This window comes from Haliotis rubra, unplaced genomic scaffold (genome assembly GCF_003918875.1).
Source record: "Haliotis rubra isolate DU_JTF1 unplaced genomic scaffold, ASM391887v1 Scf95, whole genome shotgun sequence".
Classification (NCBI taxonomy): Eukaryota; Metazoa; Mollusca; class Gastropoda; order Lepetellida; family Haliotidae; genus Haliotis; species Haliotis rubra.
Window position 1 is genome coordinate 335,480 of NW_025767690.1, and position 23,439 is coordinate 358,918.

General features: G+C 41.7%; 2 protein-coding genes across 2 annotated transcripts in view; both read right to left on the reverse strand.

Annotated features, from left to right (window-relative positions):
- Positions 1 to 7,453, reverse strand: LOC124264895 (lanC-like protein 2). Its single transcript, XM_046699674.1, has 9 exons — positions 7,306 to 7,453; positions 6,380 to 6,488; positions 5,282 to 5,498; positions 4,573 to 4,717; positions 4,153 to 4,293; positions 3,298 to 3,483; positions 1,962 to 2,138; positions 1,542 to 1,614; positions 1 to 551 (listed from the first exon to the last, which is right to left on the reverse strand). The coding sequence occupies exons 1-9, from the start codon at positions 7,375 to 7,377 to the stop codon at positions 475 to 477; spliced, it is 1,197 nt and encodes a 398-aa protein (XP_046555630.1). The 5' UTR covers positions 7,378 to 7,453; the 3' UTR covers positions 1 to 474.
- Positions 7,454 to 9,483: 2,030 nt separating this feature from the next.
- Positions 9,484 to 23,439, reverse strand: part of LOC124264930 (A-agglutinin anchorage subunit-like) — a 41,796-nt gene continuing 27,840 nt past the window's right edge. Inside the window, exons 2-3 of the mRNA XM_046699710.1 lie at positions 14,785 to 15,219; positions 9,484 to 10,519 (exon numbers count right to left, since the gene is read on the reverse strand). Coding sequence (XP_046555666.1) covers positions 9,684 to 10,519; positions 14,785 to 15,219 — 1,271 coding nt within the window. The 3' untranslated portion in view covers positions 9,484 to 9,683. The remainder of the gene's footprint in view (positions 10,520 to 14,784; positions 15,220 to 23,439) is intronic.

The window sequence follows — 23,439 nt, forward strand, 5'->3', positions numbered from 1 at the left end:
GTTTTATCTGATCTACCCATGGAATCAAATCAGAGAGTAAGTCAGGTTATTATAGGAATGGGGATAAAATACCCTTGGTCATTAAGAATGATACACTGACAACCTCAAACACAGCTTCAGGTGAAACCTGGATGTCAGAGTAGAACTGGAGAAAGCATGGGTGTCTCATATATTGAATCACTAACAATACATGTACTCTTTGTTAGTTTTTGTTGAGTGTAAAACTGAGAATGTTCACCAAGGTGTTCTACCCTCATGATATGTATACAGCACAATTGATGTTCCAACATATTTGTTCTACTGGCAGAGTCTTACTGTCAAAGAACAACGCTAAGGCTGTCTACATAAGCTCCATAACTTAACAACAGATGTCAGAAGGTTCTGCAAGCGAATGTCACATCCTGCTGAGCAGAGGAAGCAGATCGTCACAACACAGAACTACAGATTATGAGCCACAGACCGAAGACTCCTTCCTCAGAGTTCAAAAGCTGGAAATCTGGCGGTGAGAGGATCCAAGAGGTCGGCAAGGAAGTAGATGGTGCCAGACATTCCTGGAAGTAAGAGAATTCTTCTAATGTCTTGGATTGCAGCAAGGGCAAGTGTATTACTAATTATGATCGTTTTACCCACAGACATGAATCATCCTCAAAGCATTCTCTACTTTCATAGGGCCACCTTCCTTTCATGTAGGCTAAATGAAATATCAATTTAAAAATAATAAAAATATTATTGCCACTTTTAACAAATACATACTCCTCAACAAGAGTTGTCATATAAAGAATGTATGTTGTGTCACAATGTGTGTATGTATGTGTGTGTGTTTTTATGCAGGGATTTACAGGATGCGAATTCCTGCGTCCTATACACATAAAAATTGACCATTGACAATTTTATTTCACTGAGTCTGCTTCTAGCCGGGTTATGGTATAATTTGCAATTTAGTTACTGTAACAATTTGATGATCATGATACATAATACAGTACCAGTAACTGAATTACAACAATATTACAACACAATAATATTTAAGTGTCTGGGATCCCCATTTTGTAGTCCAGGACCCCTGAAAATTAAGAGTATGAGTCCCAGGGACACTCAAATACAGTACTCAAGGTAAATCCCTCTGTGTGTGAGTGTGTATGCGTGGCTGCGCACTGCATGGAGGGAGGGAGGGATGATGATGATGGAGGGAACAATGAATGGATGATGGACTGTGAATAAATGAGGGATGGAAGGAGGGATGGATGATGAATGGATGGATTCAGTGAAACAATTCATCTCCCTGCTGCCTGTGAGCTTCCCTTCCATTAGCCATTCAACTGAATTGCTATTAGCAGGATTTGATATTAAATTACTATTAACATAATGTAATTGTTGGCCGTTACATTCCTGTATAAGTATTAAGCTGGCATATAAGATAGCCATCCCTATTTGGGAGTTGCCAAAATCCTATAACCCCTGGTTGTATCCCATAGTGTCTTATTACCAATCCAAACAAGACTGTCAAAGTGCAGAACAAAATACATGCCAGTAAACTGACTCACCTTCAAATAGAGAGTACGGTCTGTCTGGAGTACCACACCCGTGGGTACCATAGTCACAGCACCAGTCAGCAAACTGTAACCAATAGCAACATGTTTCAGCATCCGACCAACCTTAATCTTAACCAACCTGAAAGTGTGCGTGCTTGAGTGCATGGGCATTATCTTTATTCATCTTAACCTGCTTTACCACCCACCCTACTACTTGGGGCAGTGGGATAGCCTAGTGGTTAAAGTGTTTACTTGTCATGCCAAAGACCCGGGTTCGAATCCCCTCATGGGTACAATGTGTGAAGCCCATTTCTGGTGTCTCCTGCTGTGATGTTGCTGAAATATTTCTAAAAATGGTGTACAACTAAACTCACTCAAACACCTTCCTCACAAAGCAAAACATTTTAAACCTTCTGTGTGTCAAACCCTCACCTTGCAGGCCCTGTACAGGTATTTCTGGTCCTTGGTGAGTTTAAACATTGCAAGGAAAGCGTAGGCATTGCCAGCTGTCCCGTGACAGATGCCATATCCCTTCTTTAGCAGGCCTCGCTTCCAGATGACATCAGCACAGCCCTTGGCCGCCTCCAGATACTGCTCATCTCCGAATGTCTGTGGTAACATAACCAAAGATGATATTATTGAAAGAATCTTATGGTCAGTTGATACCTCATCTGCTGCTAGTGCCATTAACATATCTGACTAATTAAATTTGCTAAATTCTTTGTCATCAAAAGCTACACTTCATAGGTGTGAGTCCCTCGCCGTGATGTTGCTGGAATATTGCTAAAAGCGGCGTAAAACCAAACTCAGTCAGTCAGTCATAGGTGTGAAAATAGCAGTCTCTGTACCAGACAATCATGTCACCGACATCATGAGCATCAATCTACCCAATTTATCGATCTATGATAAATAGTATTTGCTGAAGGCCATTTCTAACCATGGGATCCTCACAGGACTGGAGGTCTCTAAAGAAAAATAGTTACACAATCTTCTTATATTAAAAGGGAAGTGGGGTAGCCTAGTGGTTTAAGCGTTCGCTCATCACGCCAAAGACCCGGGTTCGAATCCCCACATGGGTACAATGTGTATAGCCTATTTCTGGTGTCCCCCGCCATGATGTTTCTGGAATATTGCAAAAAGCGGTGTAAAACCAAACTCAGTCAGTCAGTCAGTCTTATATTAAATTCTAATATTACTGAAAACAAATGCATACACACACTTTTGTGTTAAAGACCATTGTAAATACTTGAGTTATCTAAATTTAATTACAAAATATGAAAGATGAAAGAAAACAAAGGGACCAAACATTTACTTCAAGACAACCACAAGTTCCACACTTCAAAGTCCAACACAACAGTGGTACAGGGATTTACAGGACATGAATTCCTGCATCCTATACTCATAAAAATTGACAACGGACGTAATGAAATTTATTAGCGCGTCCACAAGGATGCAGAATCCAAATGCTTTTTGTAAAAATTTCAATCAAGTAGCAATAAGTTATCACTGAATCTGCTACTAGCCAGGTTATGGTATCTTTTGCAATTTAATTACTGTAACAATGTGATGATCATGATACACAATACAATAACAGTAACTGAATTACAACAATATTACAACATAGTATTATTAATAATATTGAAGTGTCTGGGACCCCCATTTTGTAGTCCAGGACCTCTGAAAATTAAGAGTATGAGTCCCAGGGACCCTCAAATACAAAACTCCATGTAAATCCCTGCTGGTAGTACAGTTTCTGATCAAAGATTACCTTGTAAGCAAGTAAAAACATGTGAATCCAGCCAGGGGCTCCATGACACCAGTGAACTAGTTTGTCGCCGGAACTACTTCCAAGTGAGGAGGGACAGTTTCCAGAAGGGAAGCGAAGTGTCAGCATATAATCAATGCTAGGTTTAACCAGTGTTGTCAGGGTACTGCTGAAACTGGGATCTTGCACCTGCAGATAGATCAGTAAGGATGAAAATATAAATTAGGTTTAAGGCAGGCCCGTTCCAGGTTAACAGGCAATGTCAAACAAAAATTATGTGTAAAATTTCTAAACATTTTCCTTATCAGGCAGATCCTGATGACTGAAGAGGGTCCTTATCCAACACTGTCCTCTCCATGGGTGTTTTGAGATCTTTCTTTTGTTTGTTTGTTTATTTAGGTATTTGTTTGTGTGTTTGTTTGCCTGTTTGCTAAATGCTGACCTCAGAAATAGTCCAGCTATATGATGGATGCCTGTAAATATCTGAGTCTGGATCAGAGAATCCAGTGACCAACACCACGAAGATTGGCCCAATTGGTATATGCAAGCAAATAAGCTAGTCAGAAGAAAAAATGACAACCAAATAATATAGTTTACTTGTTTCTTTGTTTAACGCCACACTCAGCAATATTACAGCAATATGGCAGCAGTCTGTAAAAAATCATGTCTGGACCAGACAATCTAGTGATCAGAAAGCCTGACCACCCGATCCCGTTAGTCACCTCTTACAACAAGCGCTGTTGACTGCGAAAAAGCGAGAGAACTACATGATTGTAACCTGGATCCTCGAGGGTGAACATGCATGAAGGCTTTAAGTCCAATATTCTTCACCACCAAGCTAAACAAAGTTCACATCACCTGCATAAGCATGTAGAAGATTCCAGCCAGTCCATGGGCAGACCCCAGGTAGTGCTTGTCATGCCATGCGTACATTAAGGGGTGAGACCTACCCTGGTCTTTGGACATCCTCTGGCCCGAGTCCAGTACTGCTTGGACAACCTGTAGATAACAAACACTGAAACTAACAACATGTCTCTCAAAACAGCATGGGGGTCAGGAAAAATGCTGCATGTTACAATATTTAACCTGTGTGACAACAGTCTTAAATAATCAATCTATGAGAACATGTGATTGATATTATGAGCAGTGGGACTTGCAGTCAGTGTTTATTAACAGCTTCTGAGAATATATTATATACCATTAAAACAAAACAAACAAGTTATTACCAAAAGAAACCCTCTTGCTACATAGTGTCTGATTAATGGGACATCATCTCACCTTGGAAATAATCTCGGAGTTGACAAAGTCCCTTCCCAGCTCTCTTCTAATGAGCAACAATGCGTACAGGTAGCCGGTGCGACCGAACAGGATTTCATCTGGCATGGTATCATCACTTATCACCTTGCTATGGAAAGACTCCAATCTGAATCAGAGAGAGAGAGTGAGTTTAGTTTTATGCCATTTCTACAGTCCATTTGATTTCATTTGAGACCAATGAATTACTCACTAACACATAATTTTGCACAGTCACATGAAATCGACAGACAAACTCGGATGACTTGTCTCATAGTTTTGGACACCTGAACAGCCAGGTAATCAACAAGCGTGTGCAGTGAAATTTCAATTTCACACGTTCAACTCGCACACCTGGCTGTTCTACCTGCAAGTGGTCCTCCCTCGTAAGAAATAGCGAAAAGTGACAACACGTTTGTTAAACACCATTTACACTTTTACACAAATTCACACTTTTACATTGAGGTGTACAGTGAAATCACATTCTGATTAAACAATTTTGTATAAAAGTAGTATAAAAAATACATACTAGCACTTGCTTTCAAAGCTGAATAGTCTACATTGATTATATTATAACCCTATTAGGTTATGAAAATTTAGACACGTGCATCTAAATATTAATTGATTTCGTTTGAATAGTTAATCTGGATACACAGCTCTCTGGTGCACTCATCATCATCATCATCATCATCACCTCTGTAAACAATCCTGGCTCTTCTTAGCTTGGCCAAGCTTACTGTAAACTATAGCACCAAGGGCCAGTGGACCAGCATCACCGCACATGAAGGAGAGTTTCCTCCCCTTCATGGAAGACAAGGGGTGCTGTAGGTTGGCAAGAGCCTTCTGGAGGTATTCCTCTCCCTTCCCATCGCCTACTGTTGTGTGTAGGTGGAGGTACAAAGTCGCTCTGCCTGCAAAGGTAGTTGTGATAACTAGACAAACATTTAATACAGAAACAGTAATGAACAAAATGTATCCAGGAAAGTTTTATCATGCCCTGACCACGTATACTGTGTCCACCCCAGTATCTGTTGTCTTCAGCAACCCATGCTTGTTGTTGACTTATTGACGCGCATTGTATCCCAAATTCCCAAATTCTTGCTGTTGATCACTGGATTGTCTAGTCCTGACTTGATTATTTACAGAATGGCGACACATAGCTGGAATATTGCTGAGTGCAGCATAGAACAAAAAACATATGAAGATTGTGCATAGAAAAAACTGACAAAGATCAAGGTCAGGAGTATGTAACAGATCCACCATTATAGTTTGGCATGAAATGCATGTGGACCCGTTTTTTTGTAAATATCTCTTCATCCAATGACCCAATCGATCTCAAACTGTGCAAGTGGATGTTTTGTCAGACAACCTAATCACATTGTAAATCACCGATTTTATGCATTTGTATTAAAGAATCTGTCTATGTAACTGTCAACAAAATAAACAGCAGACCGCAGACTGCTTGCAGAGGGAGGGAGCCAATGACCTGTAACAGTGAGTAAGTATGGTTTTACGCGGCCTTTAGTAATATTCCAGCAATACCACAGTGGTGGACACCTGAAAATGGCTTCACACTTACACCCATCAGGGGAATCAAACCCAGGTCTCTCAGCATGACGAGCAGACACTTTAACCACTAGGCTACCCCACCACCATTAGAAGACAGTAGGGATCACACTTACTACATACCAAATTCCATGATGACACTTAAATCAAGGTCTCCAAACAATTGCTTCATTGATGACGACAGAAGCATTTGTTTTTATGTTGGAAATTGACGAGCTACTGTTACCTGCTCCTCCGACATAAACACTGTCGTCATCCTCAGGCCCTGCAGCCTCTACACGAGACAGCAGTTCATCAATCTTGCCCCTCAGCTGCTTCAGATAGGGTTCGGGTAGCTGGAACACAGCAAAGTAATAAATGCAGTATCGGTAAGTCTCCAGAATACCGGATGCCTTCCGTTATCTTTGAAAGCACAACAAAGTTTACTTTTGGTTAGGGTTAGGGTAAGGTTTAGGGTTAGCATTAGGGTTAGAGGGTGATGTGACGCTAAACAATATGGCTGGTAGGTATCCAGTATTCTGTAGGTGTACCGTTGTATCCATATTACTCTTTTGGTTACATTCCAGTTGCATCACATTTCAATTGTAGCATAAATTAAGCATCATGAGAACAATGCTCCTACGTGGTATATTTATTTATCTATTCATTGTTTTTATTATTTGTTATTTATTTGAGGGGTGTGTGGAGGGGGCAAAGGGAAAGGGGGTTCCTGGAGAATCACAGCCTTGAATTGTTGCCATCCCTGGTTAAAAAAATGTGGCTGCAGAGAAATGTCAAGCTTCAAGGATATAAAATGTTAAAAACAACATCTGGCGCACTAACCCTAACACCAAACATGGCATAAAATCTGTTTCGTACAAGGCTGTTGATCAGTATACGTCCATCCCCGATGGTGTCTACCCTAGATCGTAATGGGGTGCTTGATCGGAAAAAGGATCAATCAAAGCGGTAGGTTAGTGAATATACTATGCCATTCAGAAAGTGTAATACATGTTACGGTACGTAAGGGTATTTAGGCAAATCTAGCTGCACCTGACGCGAAACTGGATTTTGAATAGTTGCAAAATTTGTCTATATTTCGGTATTTGTTGATCAACACTCTTTCTGTTATGAGCTGGATATTGTGACTACAATACATCTGACAGTTCTCACCTTTCCTTCCTCAGTCAGGACACTTTCCCCATCGTAATCCGGGAAGGGATTGCGAAAGGCTCTGTCTGACATCGCCCCAATGTCAGCTGTTTTACCCTAAACTTGTTGACATTTGACAGCACGTGCGGCGGTGTCGCGGCAAAACATCCGGTGGGTGATACTAAAAGCGAATCTCAATATATACGGAATCGAATTACATGTGTTGAAATCCAACATCACGGAACATTAAACCCGCTGATCTAGATACCCCAGTGTTTTAGTGATAGAGCTTATAAGATATATGAAAATAGAGAACGACTGAAGTAGGATTTGGAAAAATCCCTCTTAATTTAATTTTTCTAAGGCACTGACTCTGGATATTTTTAGAGGAAAACTAAACGATAAGTGTATTAATAAGATTGAATGATTGATTTCCTTTGCAATAGTAACGGTAGACGACTCTCAGGATACTTTAACCAAACAACATTACAGATAATTAAAATATTCCAATGATACACGTCTCATGGAGATTCGGGTCAGAATTGATCTTCGGCAGCTTCGAAGTAGACGTGAGGATCCGGGTTAAAATTTCAAATTTCTTCATCAACCCATGCTTGTAATAGGCGACTAACGGGATCGGGTGGTCAGGCTTGCTGACTTGGTTGACACATGTCATCGTATCTCAGTTCCGTAGATCGATGTTTATGCTGTTGATCACTGAATTGTCTGGACAAGAATCGAATATTTTCAGACCACCGCCATATAGCTGGAATGTTGCTGAGTACTGCGTTAAACAACAAACATGGGAAAGCAAACCCAGGTGAGCTCCAAGAGGGCTACGATTTGTTTTGTTGACTAGGAAAGTTGTACCACGCTGTGAACAGAGACCTGCTGTGGGTTAAACCTAACGACTGCTGTTGATTGTATGACCACCGAGAAATGGAATGTTGCTGAGTACTGCGTTAAACAACAAACATGGGAAAACAAACCCATGAGTGAGCCAAGAGGGCTACGATTTGTTTTGTTGACTGAAAGTGTGTACCACACTGAACAGAGACCTGCTGTGGGGACCATTGTGAAGAGGGTGTCATGGTGCTGAACACTGAGGTTGTGGGGTAGCTGGACCGTGATTACATCATATACTATTTTTAGAAAGTAGTGTTTGCTTTTACCATGTGTACGTTATCGCATATATACTAATGGAAAAAAGTAACTGTGCATAACATAAAATTGCATAAAATATAAGTTATTTGATAAGTAATAAACATAACCCTAAACAAACATGTACCAAAGCACTCTGCATGAAATGTGATGTCACGTATCGCGCGTGGTACTTACACAATGAACTTACTCACATTCTGACACCTGAAGTTCACAGACCTGATATTGAAAATTGAAGAACTGTGTGAGTTCAACATCCGACCTGCAATACGTCCAATTTTGCCCCAACGTCGTCGACAGGTACAAATCCTGGTGACAAATCATACAGATTTCAAAAGGAACCCATACTGTGTCGTAGGCGAGTAACGGGATCGGTTGGTCAGGCTCACTGACTTGGTTGACACACAATATCCCAATTGTGTAGATAAATCGCTCGATTTTTACAGACCGCTGCTATATAGCTTGAATTTCGCAGAGTGCGACGTAAAACAATATTTAAACAAAACAACAACAACAACAACCCCCCTTCCACCCCCCACCAAAAGAAAAAAAACCCCAAAACACCCCATCCCACCCGCCTTTTCAAAAGCTCTATCTGCCCCTGGATTACAGTAGAATGAAATGCATCCTTCCAGCTCTGTGGCAGCTTCCACCACACCCTTCATGCAGTATTATGTAAATAATCAACACACGTGCAGTCAATTCGTTAGTCTTTTTATTTTTGTTTTCATTAAGTGATAATTGCGTACACTGAAGTCCTTACCATTCATGGCTTATTGTTTGTAGATTAATAATAGTTCATACCGGCAGTACTTACTGTCATACTGGGTTCGACCTTAGATTTCATATCACATTTAGGGCCTGTTCATAATTTATGTCCGGTGTGTGTGTGTAAAAATGACATGATTTTATGGAGATGCATGTACAAAATCGATGACCCCCCCTCCACCACGTCAGTACTAAAATCAATGACACCCCCTAGAACGTGTACAAAATCAATGACCCCTCCCCACCTCCCAGAAGAAAATGGTGACACACACACACACTCGCACAAACACACGCACAAACACACACAGCCACAGCTTATAAGTACAGGTATAGATGACTTGCAGCATTACTTCAATACTTGAGTACACTTCTTTCATCTCGAAATGTAATAACATTTTATCCGTAGGAGTCATTATTCAATAATAATGATAACAATATTTCAAAACGTACATAAAGTTCAACAGCACATGTTAACGCTTTCTCTGGTTCATTAAGAAACACAACAAAGTTTGAGCGTCTGACAAAACCACAATTGCAAATGGAAGCACCACCAGGAAGACTGCACCAGACCCGATACCCACAGACGAGGGCCGTTCATCCGTGACTGACTTCCGTTTCCTTAACGAAGAGGATAAGTTATGTTTGGGAACAGATAGCTTTTTGGCCATTGCGTTTACTAATTCTTTGAATTCCCCGGATGTAGGACTCAACGCCATTCTACAATTGCACCTACAGCGGTTGCTGCTGCTAGAAAACGTGGTCGTAGAGGAGGTGGTCGCAGAGGATGCGGTCTCCTCCGGAATACGAGTCACTCCAACTGATACTGATAAATGGGCGGTAATGTCTGTCATGTATGTTGAAACTTCGTGTAGCGATGACAAAGGGGAGATAACTTCTATCGGTGAAATAAGGGAGGTAATTTCATCCATGTATGTTGAACCAAGGGACGTTACTCCGTGAAGTGATGAGGCACTGTGGATATCTGCCATCGCTGTTGATGATATAGTGGAGGTAATTCCATTAGTAGTTGAAACAAGGGAGGGCACTCTAAATGCTGATGACGAAAGGGAGGTAACTGTGAGGAACGTTGAGTGTGTATCAGTGTTAGTAAATATTTGGATTAACGTAGATGATGCTTGAGGTGCTGAAGTAAAATTGATTTCAGTTGTTGAAAAAATTGTCATCGGAGACGTATATATTGTGTAGTCACTTGACATTGTATCTTCCAGGTAACTGGTATCCAGCGAGGTGCCCATCATCAGATTGGTTGACGAAGGCAACAGACTAGAACTGATAATTCCCTCCTCTGAAAAATGATAAACAGAACAACATAACATTTAGGCATCACAAACGTAAAGCCCCATTCAAATTGACTCAAGAAGCTATCACAATACGTGGGAAATAACTGCCACCTACCCATGCAACCCATACTTGGTGGGTGGGGTAGCCTAGTGGTTAAAGCGTTCGCTTGTCACGCCGAAGACCCGGATCCGATTCCTCGCAAAATGGGTGCAATGTGTGAAGCCCATTTCTGGTGCCCCCCGCCGTGATATTGCCTGAATATTGCTAAAAGCGGCGTAAAACCATACTCACTCACCCGATTTGGTAACAGTGAATATATCAGTGCTTATCTTTTTATAGTGTTATTGATAGTTCTTATAAATCTTGAAATATTCTTAACAAGTGAATAATCATCTGAGGTAAACAATAGTTTGAATTTTGCAAGATTCGGCCATTTACTGTAATAAGTCAGGATATATTGGGATCTTTTGTTGTCAAAGAACGAACATTTAAATAGATAGTGGAATTCGTCGGCTGTCGCCGGTGAATTACAAAGATTACAATTTCTGTTTATTCTTGGCATATTATTCCAGCGGCCAGTCTCTATTGGTAAGTGACGGTTCGATGTCCGAAATGACATAATGGGCCGAGAGATGCACACTTTTCAAAATGGGCCGAGATGAATATCTTCCTCCAGGACCGGATAATAGAAGGTACTTTTCAAACGAGTTTCAATGGCATTTTGAACTTATATGAATATCTTCCCTCTATTTCTCTATAAAATGATCTTTAAGAGTTGATTCAACCATTGAGACTAACCACTGTTTACAAACGCAACTAGGGTTATCAAATACATAGATTAAGCCACAACTGTTTAAAATACTTTTTAAGTGAGATATCCATGCATTATTATTACGGAGATTAAGAGAGTTGTCTAGTTTGAAGAGTTGAAGGACACGCGATGATAACCTATACGGGGAAGATGCTGTTTCTAAATTATACCAAAATGTGATCATCCTTTTAGCGATTATAATGTTCTCAGGGAAACGACCCAGTTCGCCATAAACCATGAAGTTAGGGGTTGATAATCGTAATCCTGTAGCCAACTTGAGAAATTTAAGATGAAACTTTTCAGCATTTACAATATTTTCATACCCCCATATTTCGCTGCCATATAAGGCAATGGGTAGTATTAAAATAACGAACAGATTAATTACAGTATCAAGTGCGAAATTGAAGTTTCTTAATTTCTTCAGTAATGCAAACATGGCTTTCTTTAGATCTAGACAATGAATCATTGATTGCGAAATTAAATCTCCTATTGCGGTGAAAGCTGGTGCCAAGATAAGTATAATTATATACAATTTCAATTGGTTTAGAGTCAAACTGAAAAGATAGCTTAGATTTATTACCGACACCCCCTCCAAATATAATAATCTTAGTTTTTGCTATGTTAACACGAAGGTTCCATGTATCACAATATGTTTTTAATACATCAAAGGAAATCTGCAGTTCTTTCTGGGTTGCGCCTTGAAGTATCGCATCATCTGCATATACATGTAGCAAGATAATGAATTTGATACACGTGTACACAACATCATCATACACACCACTGACGTCGACGCCCTGACAACCTTTGCTCTCAAGAAAAACATCCAAATCATTGAGAAAAATCGAAAATAAAAACGGTGAGAGATTTTCCCCTTGATGAACACCAGAATAACTAAAGAAGAAATTTGAAATTTGGTTGTCAACCATAACACAAGATTATATATTACTATACTTGAAGAATCTACCCTCTATGTTGTATGATAACATTTTTGTGCCAAAGACCTACTCTCCATACACTATCGAACGCTTTTGTAAAATCGATAAAAGCACAAAGAAGTTTTCGTTTGCAGGTTTTGAGATACTGGTTTAACATATTTAAAATGAATATATACTCTCCCAAAAAAGAAATGCATCATGAAAATAGCAATTTCATGTAGCAATGAATTAAAACGTGATTCATTTTACAAAAGGTTTTGCTTTGTTTATGAGTCCTATGGAGTTTATGTTTTGAAACATCACAACAAAACGCACCATCCGTAAAATACCCGTATTTAACAGCATGATTTTCAATTTCGGCGTGTAGTGTCACAGAATACACAATTCACATGCAATGCACGTGAAAGTTGGGGATCAGATAGTCTCAATGATGGGTATAAAAGGTTGATCGCTGTCTGTCGATTATTCACTGTATTTGGAATATTGTTGACGAACGCAAAATGCCACGTCTAAGTGAAGCCAACTGTCATATCGCCATTGGTTTGCTTGAAGCTGGCCAGTCTCAACGTGCGTTGCCCGATGCATGAATGTTCACCAAAGCACCATTTCACGGCTCTGGGAGAGATATCGCCGGCAGAATGCGGTAGCAGATGCCCCTCGAAGTGGGCGACCTCGAGCGACCCTGCGGCGCAGGATCGCTACATCCGGGACATCACTGCGTCATCGAACAGCTACGGCGGACCGCTCGACAAATACCCGGATTGAGGAGGCTTTCTGTACAGACCGTCAGGAACAGGTTGAGAGAGGCTGGTTAACGTGCCAGAAGACCTTATTTTGGCCCTGTGCTTCGACAACAACATCGTCCACATCGAGTTCAATGGTGCACCAACGTTCAGGCCTGGAACCTACCGAATTGGCGTAGAATCCGGTTCAGCGATGAATCACGATTTCTATTGGAACGACGCGATGGGAGAATGCGGGTGTACAGACGTCGACGTGAACGTTTCGCCGACGCTTGCGCTCTCCAGGTGGACAGATTCGGCCGGGACAGTGTAATGATGTGGGGAGTGATCACCTGCCGTAGGAGAAGTGATTTGGTGATGATCCAGGGCAACCTGACAGCTCAACGGTACTGTGACGAAATCCTACGCTCACACCTCCTTCCAATCATTGATCGCCAGAGGGAGTTGTTTCAACAGGACAATGCCAGGCCCCACACAGCACGTCACACTAGAGACTTCCTCCAGAACCACAACATCAATGTGCTCCCCTGGCCCTCAAGATCACTGGACTTAAACCCGATCGAACATCTGTGGGACAGACGGGTGCGACGCCGTAACCCTCAGCCCCAGACACTTCAGCAACTCGCACAGGCACTACAGCCAGTTTCGGCTGCGATTGGGCAACACGAGATTCTGAGACGTATTCGTTCGATGCCGAGGCGATGCCGTGCAGTTCTGGATGCCCATGGTGGTCACACGAGGTATTGAATTCAGCGCCATCACACGTCTCCATGTGACACTCAAACTGACTTTCCTCAAGACGGATAAGTCTGCATTCCCAGTGTGCAATTTCGCTATATTTCATTGACTCATAAAGCCTACAAGATGTTTCAAAATAAACATAAAAATACAGTTGAAATTCCTATATGCGTTTCTTTTTTGGGAGAGTATATTATCAATCGTTGACATGTTTTTTCGAAAGCCAGCCTGTGATGGGCTAAGAATGTTATTTAATTCTAGGTAACTGTTTAATCTGGAATTCAAAAGACAGGTGAATAACTTTCCTAAACAGCTACTTAGAATTGTTACTGGCCGGCAGAGTCACCTTTTTTCTTATATATTGGTCGAATCACCCCGGTCAACCACGAATCAGGGATAACACCAGATGATAAAATCAGATTGAAATACGAAACATAAAAGTCGCAATGAAACAATCAAGTAGTCATTTTTAATCAAATCATGGCCACATTTTGCCATGATGGTGGTACATTGTGTAATTTACTTGATTACGAGTTTTCTTGAACCGGCGTTTCGATTTACGGTCAAGTTGTTTCATAGCCCTACTTTCTTTACCGAACCAGGGCTTATTTGTTATAACGCGTTTACGCGTTTTAACTGGGAGCTGTACTACGTTTGACACTGAACGTATTAAGTGCGGCATCAACCAGCACGTGCGTTACGTCCACTCACTCACTCTTGATATAACGCTCATAACACCTCCACCACCACCATCAGAACAACATCTCACGCCCCCTCCCCACACACACACACCTACTCATCGGTTCCCAACTGCGCAGATCAATGCTCATGCTGTTGATCACTGGATTGTCTGGTCCATGCTCGCTTATGTACAGACCGCCGCCATATACCTGGAATATTGCTGAGTGCGGCGTAAAGGTAAACTCGCCCACTCACCTTGTAACATCCATTATTTCATCTCCCTGATACCCAATCACAGCTTCTAACACCTCGCCTAAATCCACCACCAATGCTACCTATTCTTGATATTACAGTCACCTACCAAACACCCAGTCTCCTGTCGATCCCCACGCCGTCATCACAGCAATAGCTGTCACGTTGTATCTGCTATCTGCATACTGCATGAAGGTGCTCACGCCAACCTGGGTTCCACTTCCGACCTTTATGACCCCTAGTGACCAACTCATCCAGAAGGGTTTGGCTGTAGAAGAGGCCAGGGCACTGTGGGTTTCCGAAACTTTAGCCCGCCCTTGTTGACGTGTCCTCACAACGGACTTGGTGTTTGACCAACCACCAATCACAATTTCGTATATATCCATGGGAACAGTTCCATTGATCGGAGTATACAGAGCAACGTGGGCATCGTTGGAGGCGGTCAGGTTGAACCGGATAGAAGTTCGCTCCTGCACAGTGACACCTAGTGGCCCCAGGGGCAGGTAACTCTGCTGGTCTGGTGTATGCACGGTCACACTTGCATCTGTAATGTCAAACGTGGTTGTAATAAAGCATGAAATGTACCTGAAACAATGTTGGTTTGTTTGTTTGTTGTTTAACGCCGCACTCAGCAATATTCCAGCTATAAGGCTGTGGTATGTAAATAATCCAGTCTGGACCAGGCAATCCAGTGATCAGCATCATGAGCATCGATCTGCGCATTGGGATACGATGACGTGTCAATCAAGTCGGTGAGCCTGACCACCCGATCCCGTTAGTCGCCCCTTACGAGAAGAATGGATTTCTGAAGACAAATTCTTTAACTAGTGGTTAAAGTGTTCGCTCGTCACGCCGAAGACCCGGGTTCGATTCCCCACATGGGTACAATGTATGAAGCCCATTTCTGGTGTCCCTAGCCGTGATATTGCTGGAAGATTTCTAAAAGCGGCGTAAAAGCACACTCACTCACTCACTTTTGCAACACATATCTTAAGAAATGATAATGATATTCCAGAAGACAAATTTTCTCCTGCTTTTCAGTGATGGTAAGGCAGTGAACATACCTTTCTCATATTCTACGTTTTAAACATTTATCGCAAGATAATTAACATATATGTATGAATCCCTGCATCTGCACATTTAAAGAGGTACTGTAATTTAGACATGTGGGAATTGAGACACAGAGCATTACGACTTACCGAATCGATTTTAACCTGAAGAGGAATAGCAATTTTGGTCCTTTCATCATTTATTTAAATTGTAACGCCATTTTGTACATCAGACATCTACAAAGTCAAACGTATTTACTTCGACGCTTCTTACTTATATCGCGTCAATCCATAAGCAATAAATGTATAAAAGATGAGTCCAGATATTTCTTCTTGCCAAACTCCTTTAATGTTTTCAGAATTTTGAAATTTGGTTTTAGGGCCTTAGAAGTGGAAAAAAGGATAATTGTCACTTACTGTCAAACGCTTTTGCTCCCAATATATCGCAATACGTATTGCAATAAGGATACCTGCATCGCTATACAAGTCTAGGTCAAAAGCCCCTCGAAAAATGACCAAATGCCCCTCCCCTCCCTTTTTGTATTAATGGGAAAATAAGATTAAAGACAAGAAATGATTAATGACATGAAAAATTGTATTGCTTCATAATATAATGATTCTGAACAATATTGGAAAGCCTGAGTTTGGCTGTGTGGGAAAGCCTGAGTTTGGCTGTTTGGGAAAGCCTGAGTTTGGCTGTGTGAAATGTTTGTTTTGCAAAAAACCTATTACCTATTTTAGGTTTTCTCCATTTCCTTTACATTGATGCGATAAAATACTTTACAAAATATATAAGAGCAATGAGAAAAGTACTTTATAAAATACCTTTCGAAATTAAAATACGGTTTAAAATATTTAAGAACAGTGAACAATTTTCATTCTTTTATGAAATACATGAATCGAGGGGCTTTTGACAGGGGTGCTCAAATTAGCGAGGGACTTTTGTCCAGAGGGGCTTTTGGTCGAGGGGCTTTTGTACCAAGGGGCTTTTCTCCTGAGGGTCTTTTGATCGGTACCCCGCTATACAATGCAATGCAGTTTATGTGCCCATACACAGCCCTACTATATACACCAAACATTGTCTCATTACTTGTCGGTTTCAGATTTAACAGCTAAAAGTGACCATTCTCCCCAACGTTTGTATCTTTGTGCCAGGGACATTCTACCATCAGTTCCTACCGTTGCATCAGTGGACTAACAGACTAAAGTCAAGTGATTTGATACCTTTCAGTTATTTACTAATTGAACATATTCCACGTTCAATGGTGCTTTCAAGGAAATCTGCTTGCTTGTTATCTTTCAAACCTCACATCAAAACGGGATGTAGACATCGGTCTTTTGATTATTGCATGAGCCTTAAAACCATTTTGCTTTAGTAATTTTGCAATTACTGTCAGTAGATGATTCTCTAATACCCCCATTTCACTGGACGGCGGCATGGAAGGATCGTCGCGGATGTGCGCGGAATGGAGTCTACGGATAATCTTCGGCATTTTTGCACGGAAAATTGGTTAAAATCCTACGGAAAATTGTAATTTGATACTCCTTCGGAATACATTCCGAACGTTTACGGAATATACGGAACAACTGCGGCAAAACTACGGTAGAACCTAGGATTACTTGCGGAATACCCCACGGAAGAAATGCGGAACAAGTAGGAATGTGTGCGGAATGCTACGGAAGACTTTCGGAGTGTTAGAGGAACACATACGGAAACCACAGAACATTGGGGGAATAGCTACGGCACTAATCCGTGTGAGAAGGAAGAACTTCGGAAGAATTGCGGAAACACGCGGAATAACATCGGAATATTTGCGTTATAGCCGAAATGACTGCGGAAGACCCTCATCAACAACGTTTAATTTCGGAACGAACGCGTTATTTCTGCGGATGAAGTTGGCAAAGATCTGCGGATGAAGTCGGAGGAAGCTCAATTCTGCAAGTGAAGACGTACTGGAAACACTTCAAGAAGCTCCACCAAATGGACCAAACTACAGAGAAGGCTGTCTTTGAGTTGCTCCACCTGCTGTTGTTGTTTCCCGAATACAACGAAGTACAACGTGACATAGTCATACACCGCAGAAGACGGCAAAGGCGAAGGGCATACACGCCCAAACGCTTCTGTATACGTCCATGGCTGAGGGTGGAACGAAGAATTGATCTTGGAAACTATGACAATCTCATGGAAGAGCTCCGTTTCGAAGACAAGCAATCCTTCTTCAATTATCTCCGGGTCCCACCTAACCTCTTTGACGGGTTGCTCACGGTCTGGGCTCCCCGACTGACAAAGAAGGACACCAACTTCAGAAGTGCACTCATCGCTGGTCTAAAACTAGCTGTCACCTTGCGTCACCTGGCTTCTGGCGACAAGTATCCAACTCTGGCCTACAACTTCAGGGTATCTCGCCACACCATCGCAAGCTTCCTACCCGAGGTCTGTCAGGCTATCATTGATCAATACAAAGACGAAGTAATACAGTGTCCACATACTGAGCAGGAATGGAGATCACTCAGCTGGGAGTTCCAGGATAAATGGAACCTACCTCATGCCATGGGAGTCCTGGATGGGAAGCACGTCGCCATTCGAAAACCACCATCAAGTGGAAGCCTGTACCATAACTACAAGGGCTTCTTGTCCATCGTTCTGTTAGCATTGGTAGACGCCGACTACAGGTTCCTGTGGATAGATGTTGGTGGGATGGTCCACATGTCTGATGCCCAGATATTCAACGCCTCGAAGCTTAAAGAATGCATCGAAGACGAAACCATCATACGACGACGCTGACACGCCATACTTCCTTCTGGGGGACGATGCTTTTGCCCTCAGAAAGTACCTCATGAAGCCATACTGCAGACGATGCCTTACAGAGGAAGAATTGGTGTTCAACTACAGGATATCCAGAGTCGTTGAGAATGCCTTTGGCATCTTGGCCAATCGCTGGCAAATCCTTCTATCTACACTGCAACAAGGACCAGACGTCGTGAGAAGTATGGTTGAAGCTGCTGTCTGCCTTCACAACATCATGAGGATGAGGTACATTGCCAACCAGGATGCACTTGTAGACAGAGAAGACGATGACCACAACATCATCCCTGGGCAGTGGCGTCAGACGGCCAATATGCATGATTTGGCCAATGTGATGGGTCCCAACAGAGACACTGTAGAGGCCAAGAAAAAGCGAGAGTATCTGAAACTCTACTTCAACAGTGAAGTGGGACAAGTTGCTTGGCAACCATATGTCATCAGACAGGCTCAAGCGTAATTGGGGCGGTAGGGTAACCTAGTGGTTAAAGCGTTGGCTCGTTACGCCGAAGACCCGGGTTCTAATCCCCACATGGGTACAATGTGTGAAGCCCATTTCTGGTGTCCCCCGCCGTGATGTTGCTGGAATATTGCTAAAAGCGGCGTAAAACAAAACTCAGTCAGTCAGTCAAGTGTAATTATGCCGAGATGGATGGACGCTACTCCCTTCATACGTAATATGCACTCTAGACTCTTGACGCAGTATCACCTCACTCAGTGGACTCTTTATGTATGCTATGTCATTGTAAATTATTGCGATATGAATTCGTGTTTTCTCATTTACTCATTCTTGCATTAAAATGTTGTTAAAATGTTTCCTTTGTCATGTTTTTCTTACACGTTATGTCGGGCATTGAAGCTTGTGACTTATGTGTTGATAGCTGGACATCATCACCATTCAGTGCCGGACAAAAGAATGTGAACACAATAAAAGAGAGTTTAATATTGTATGTAATGTGTAATGTTGTTCACTTTCTTTTGTTCAACAGTATTGGTGACAATACGTTTTGGATGTAGTTGGAAAAGTGTATGCTACAGACATCACAATTCAGTACCGGACAAAAGGGTGTGAACACATTTAAGGTCTAAGAGATAATTTGATTTATACAACCCGACAAAAGCTTAGAATCACCATTGAAAATATAATGAAACAGTTATAACAACTGCTCTATCAGCTCTATCGTGACGGCTGGATATACATAAATCGGATCCACCAGACTTGTGCTTCCAAAGGCTGTCCTGAGTTAATGTTGAGCTTAATGTAAACTCTGGGCTTCTTGCCAGGGGCAGTGGCGGGGGGTGGGGTATAAACCTTTCAGAAAAGTGCAATGAAGGCTACAGGGGTCTTAAAATGTCATAAGATATGGCTGATTAATAATAAATAGTCGGTGAGACATTAAAGTGGGTGAGTGAATTTAGTTTTACGGTGCACTCAGCAATATTCCAGCTGTATGGCGGCGGTCTGTAAATAAGTGTGAGTGTGAGTGTGTGTCTGTGTTTATGTATGCAGCTGACTACCATTTAATTGAGCGATGCAGTCCCACAAAGTGAGTTTGTATTTATGCTGCTTTTGATGTTATCTCTAAAAAACAGATCGGGGGACACCAGAAATAGGCTTTACACATTTTACACTTATAGGGAATCGAACCTAGGCATTCCGCGAGACGGAAAGTTTCTAGAAATGTTGCTAAGGATTGGTTAATGAAGCAAACAATACGACAAATATACTTGCCAGCCAGTGAGTTTAGTTTTATGCCAGTTGTATGCCAACATTTCAGCAATGTCACGGCAGTGGACACCAGAAATGGGCTTCACACGTTGTACCCATGGAACCAAACCGTGTTTTCGGAATGGCGAGCGAACACTTTAACCACTTGGCTACCTTACCGCCTCTTCATACCTAATAAACATATAACTGGAGATTTCTATGTGGCATTATACAATTTGTCTCATCAATCAAGTACTGTTATTCTACATTAGGAAATTCATATTCGGACATCCAACCTATATTACCATTAAACCTTAATGAGATAGCGGATAACTATTATGATGTATATGCAAACTTGTGGGGTGTTCTAATTATAGATAGATATGGATCGTCAATGCACAAGAATATGTCTTGAATATCCCACAAACAAATTCCGTTCCATCTAGTTGTGAAACCTGACACCGGGTGTTCGCGACAAGGGAAATCATGTCACGGCCTACGTCATTCACAAAATGTCACTAAGTCACCTAATATGTACCCTTTATCAGAATCTTGGGGAATATTAGTCACCTAATATGTACCCTTTATCAGAATCTTGGGGAATATTATTCACGTCAACTTTGTCAACCCACTCAAAACCAACTGATGGTAAAGGTTTACTTGTAGCCCATCTGTATAAAGTGTCAGTGTCGAGATAAAATATGTGAGAAGTGGGGTTACTTTAATGATATCCTTCTACTAATTCATTGTCCTAGAAAGTGTTTCGGCGTCATTGAAATACAGTTTAATCGTTTCTCAATAAACCAGTGAACATCAAAATCAGTAAATAGTCTTATTTCTACATTAGTTCTCTTCATCAGTGCATCCCACGCGAGATCTGGACCTCTGTTCTCGAAAAGTTCGTAGGCCTAAGAGTGAGTGAGTGAGTGAGTTGGGTTTTACGTCGCTTTTAGCAATATTCCAGCAATATCACGGCCGAGGACACCCGAAATCGGCTTCACATATTGTACCCATGTGGATCTTACGCCTAAGCACTTCTTAAAACCGTCCTTAGCGCTTACGAACTTCTACTATCCTATTCTCGAAACGTTGTAAGCCTTAAGAATTCTTAAATTTAAGGAAATACTAAGAGTCGTAACTTGAGATACGCAAATTAAAGATGGCGGCGTTGATTGTTTTGCTGAATGATGTAGATCTAAAATATACAAACCGGACGAGGTGATTGGATTTGTTGGATGATCGTGAGTTAGTTGCTCGATAAGAGTTGAGGTGAAGTGAAATTGGGTTTTACGTCGTGCTTGAGAATATTTCGCTCATATGACGACGTGCATGCATGTGTATGTGTATGTGCGGCTGCTTGTACTAGCCCAGACTTAAGCTGGCTTTATAGTGCTAGCCCACTGAGATACCATGCCGCAGTGAAACATGAATACCCCACTCAGACACATTATACTGACTCCGAGCCGACCAGTCCTTGTTGTACCCATTAATGCCGAGCACCAGGCAGGGACCAACAAGTACCATATTTTAACGTCTTTTTGGTATGACGCGGTCGGGGATCGAACCCGCGACCTTCCGCTCTCCGGGCGGACGCTCTAACCATGCTCGATAAGAACGTTTCGAGAATAGGTCGTAAACATTTTCTCAAGAATTCCTATCTTTTGGCGTAAGCAGTTAAGAATTCGTAGCTCTACGAACGTTTCGAGAATAGGCTCACTGGACTGGGATACTGACAGGTCCCATGCTGGGTCCATATTGATTTAGGTCTCAAAGACATCAGCGTGTAATCACCTAAATTCTTATAGCTATTTCAGTTTGTTTGGATGTTGTTTAACGCAGCTCTCAGCAATATTCCAGCTATGCAGTCTGTAATTAATCCAGTGATCAACAGCACGAGCATCGATCTACACAATTGGGATGCGATGACATGTGTCAACCCAGTCAGCGAGCCTTACCACCCGATCCCGTTAGTCGCCTCTTACAAGCATGGTTTGCTGAAGACCAATTCTAACCCGGATATCCACGGGTTGTATGTAGTAGGGTTACTCTAACGATATCCTTATACTAATGCATTGCCGCAGAATATTTACTGTAATGATATCCTTCTACTACTTCATTGTCTTAGAATGTTTTTCGGCATGATCGAAATGCCACTTATTTTTTTCTGAATAAACAAGTGACCATTATAAATAGTAAATATGGGCAGCGGGATAAAATAATGGCTAAAGCGTCAGCTCGTCACGCCATATAGCTGAAATATTGCTGAAAGCGGCGTAAAACTAAACTCACTCACTCACTCCGTCATACAGTACAACTATATATCCAAGTCCTTAAACCTGTTTAATACGTATAACAGCATTCATTTTTAGGAATGTTCATTATTGCTGCCTGTGTTATAAGAGCTTCAAAGTCAGCGTAAATTATTTACGAGTGACATTTGATCACAATAATGGCCAGGTAAAGTGTATCCTCCTTAAACATATCGATCCCCACAGCAGTCTGTCCAACACCTCCACAGTTTTCTTTATGGAAGTCTAAAATAATTGTTTTCCGATCCGTGTAGACATCTATCCCAGAACGTTGAATTTGGTAATGATTTGTTGATCATATAATAACACGCTTAACCTTTTTATCCATATATACCATATCTGCCATCTGTTTCAAACAGAAATATATTGATTCTGGGTACACTTGTGGAGGCAGAGCGTATCTTGTGTACAACAGTGCCCTCAAACAGTTATGGTTAGATTATTTTGTATTTCTATATTAATAATTTGTAGGATAGACGCAGGCGCATCTACATCTTCAAAGTTGAGTCGGTCAGTATGGGAATAACCTGGAGGCCATTTTGGGCGCTGCTTCCATTATTCAGATGGACACTTATGTTTTAACTTGGCAGTGCGTGCCAGTTGTTATAGCAGCGGGTGGTGCAAGCATTCCATATCTTTGGTAAAACGTACAGCTTACAGGGATTAAAGAATGCCCAACAAATGGATCTTCACCGAGACCTCGCACTAGATGTGGTTGATTTTAAGGAAGAAACAAACTTTTTGGGGGGTTCTGTAGAGACGGAGTCATCTTCATTGGCGGATCCAGAGGGGTGTGGGGGTGTGGGGGCCCCCCTTTGAAAATGACTTAAGACCACATTGAAGATTTTTTTGCGTTGGCGGAGCCAGTGGGGTGGGGTGGTGGGGGTGGGGTCGA

Coding starts and splice junctions, on each gene's coding strand:
- LOC124264895 (XM_046699674.1), bottom strand. CDS start 7,377: ATGTCAGACAGAGCCTTTCGCAATCCCTTCCCGGATTACGATGGGGAA. Junction 4,294..4,572: donor ACTCCGAGATTATTTCCAAG/GTGAGATGATGT, acceptor TGTTATCTACAG/GTTGTCCAAGCAGTACTGGA. Junction 3,484..4,152: donor TCTTCTACATGCTTATGCAG/GTGATGTGAACT, acceptor ATCTATCTGCAG/GTGCAAGATCCCAGTTTCAG.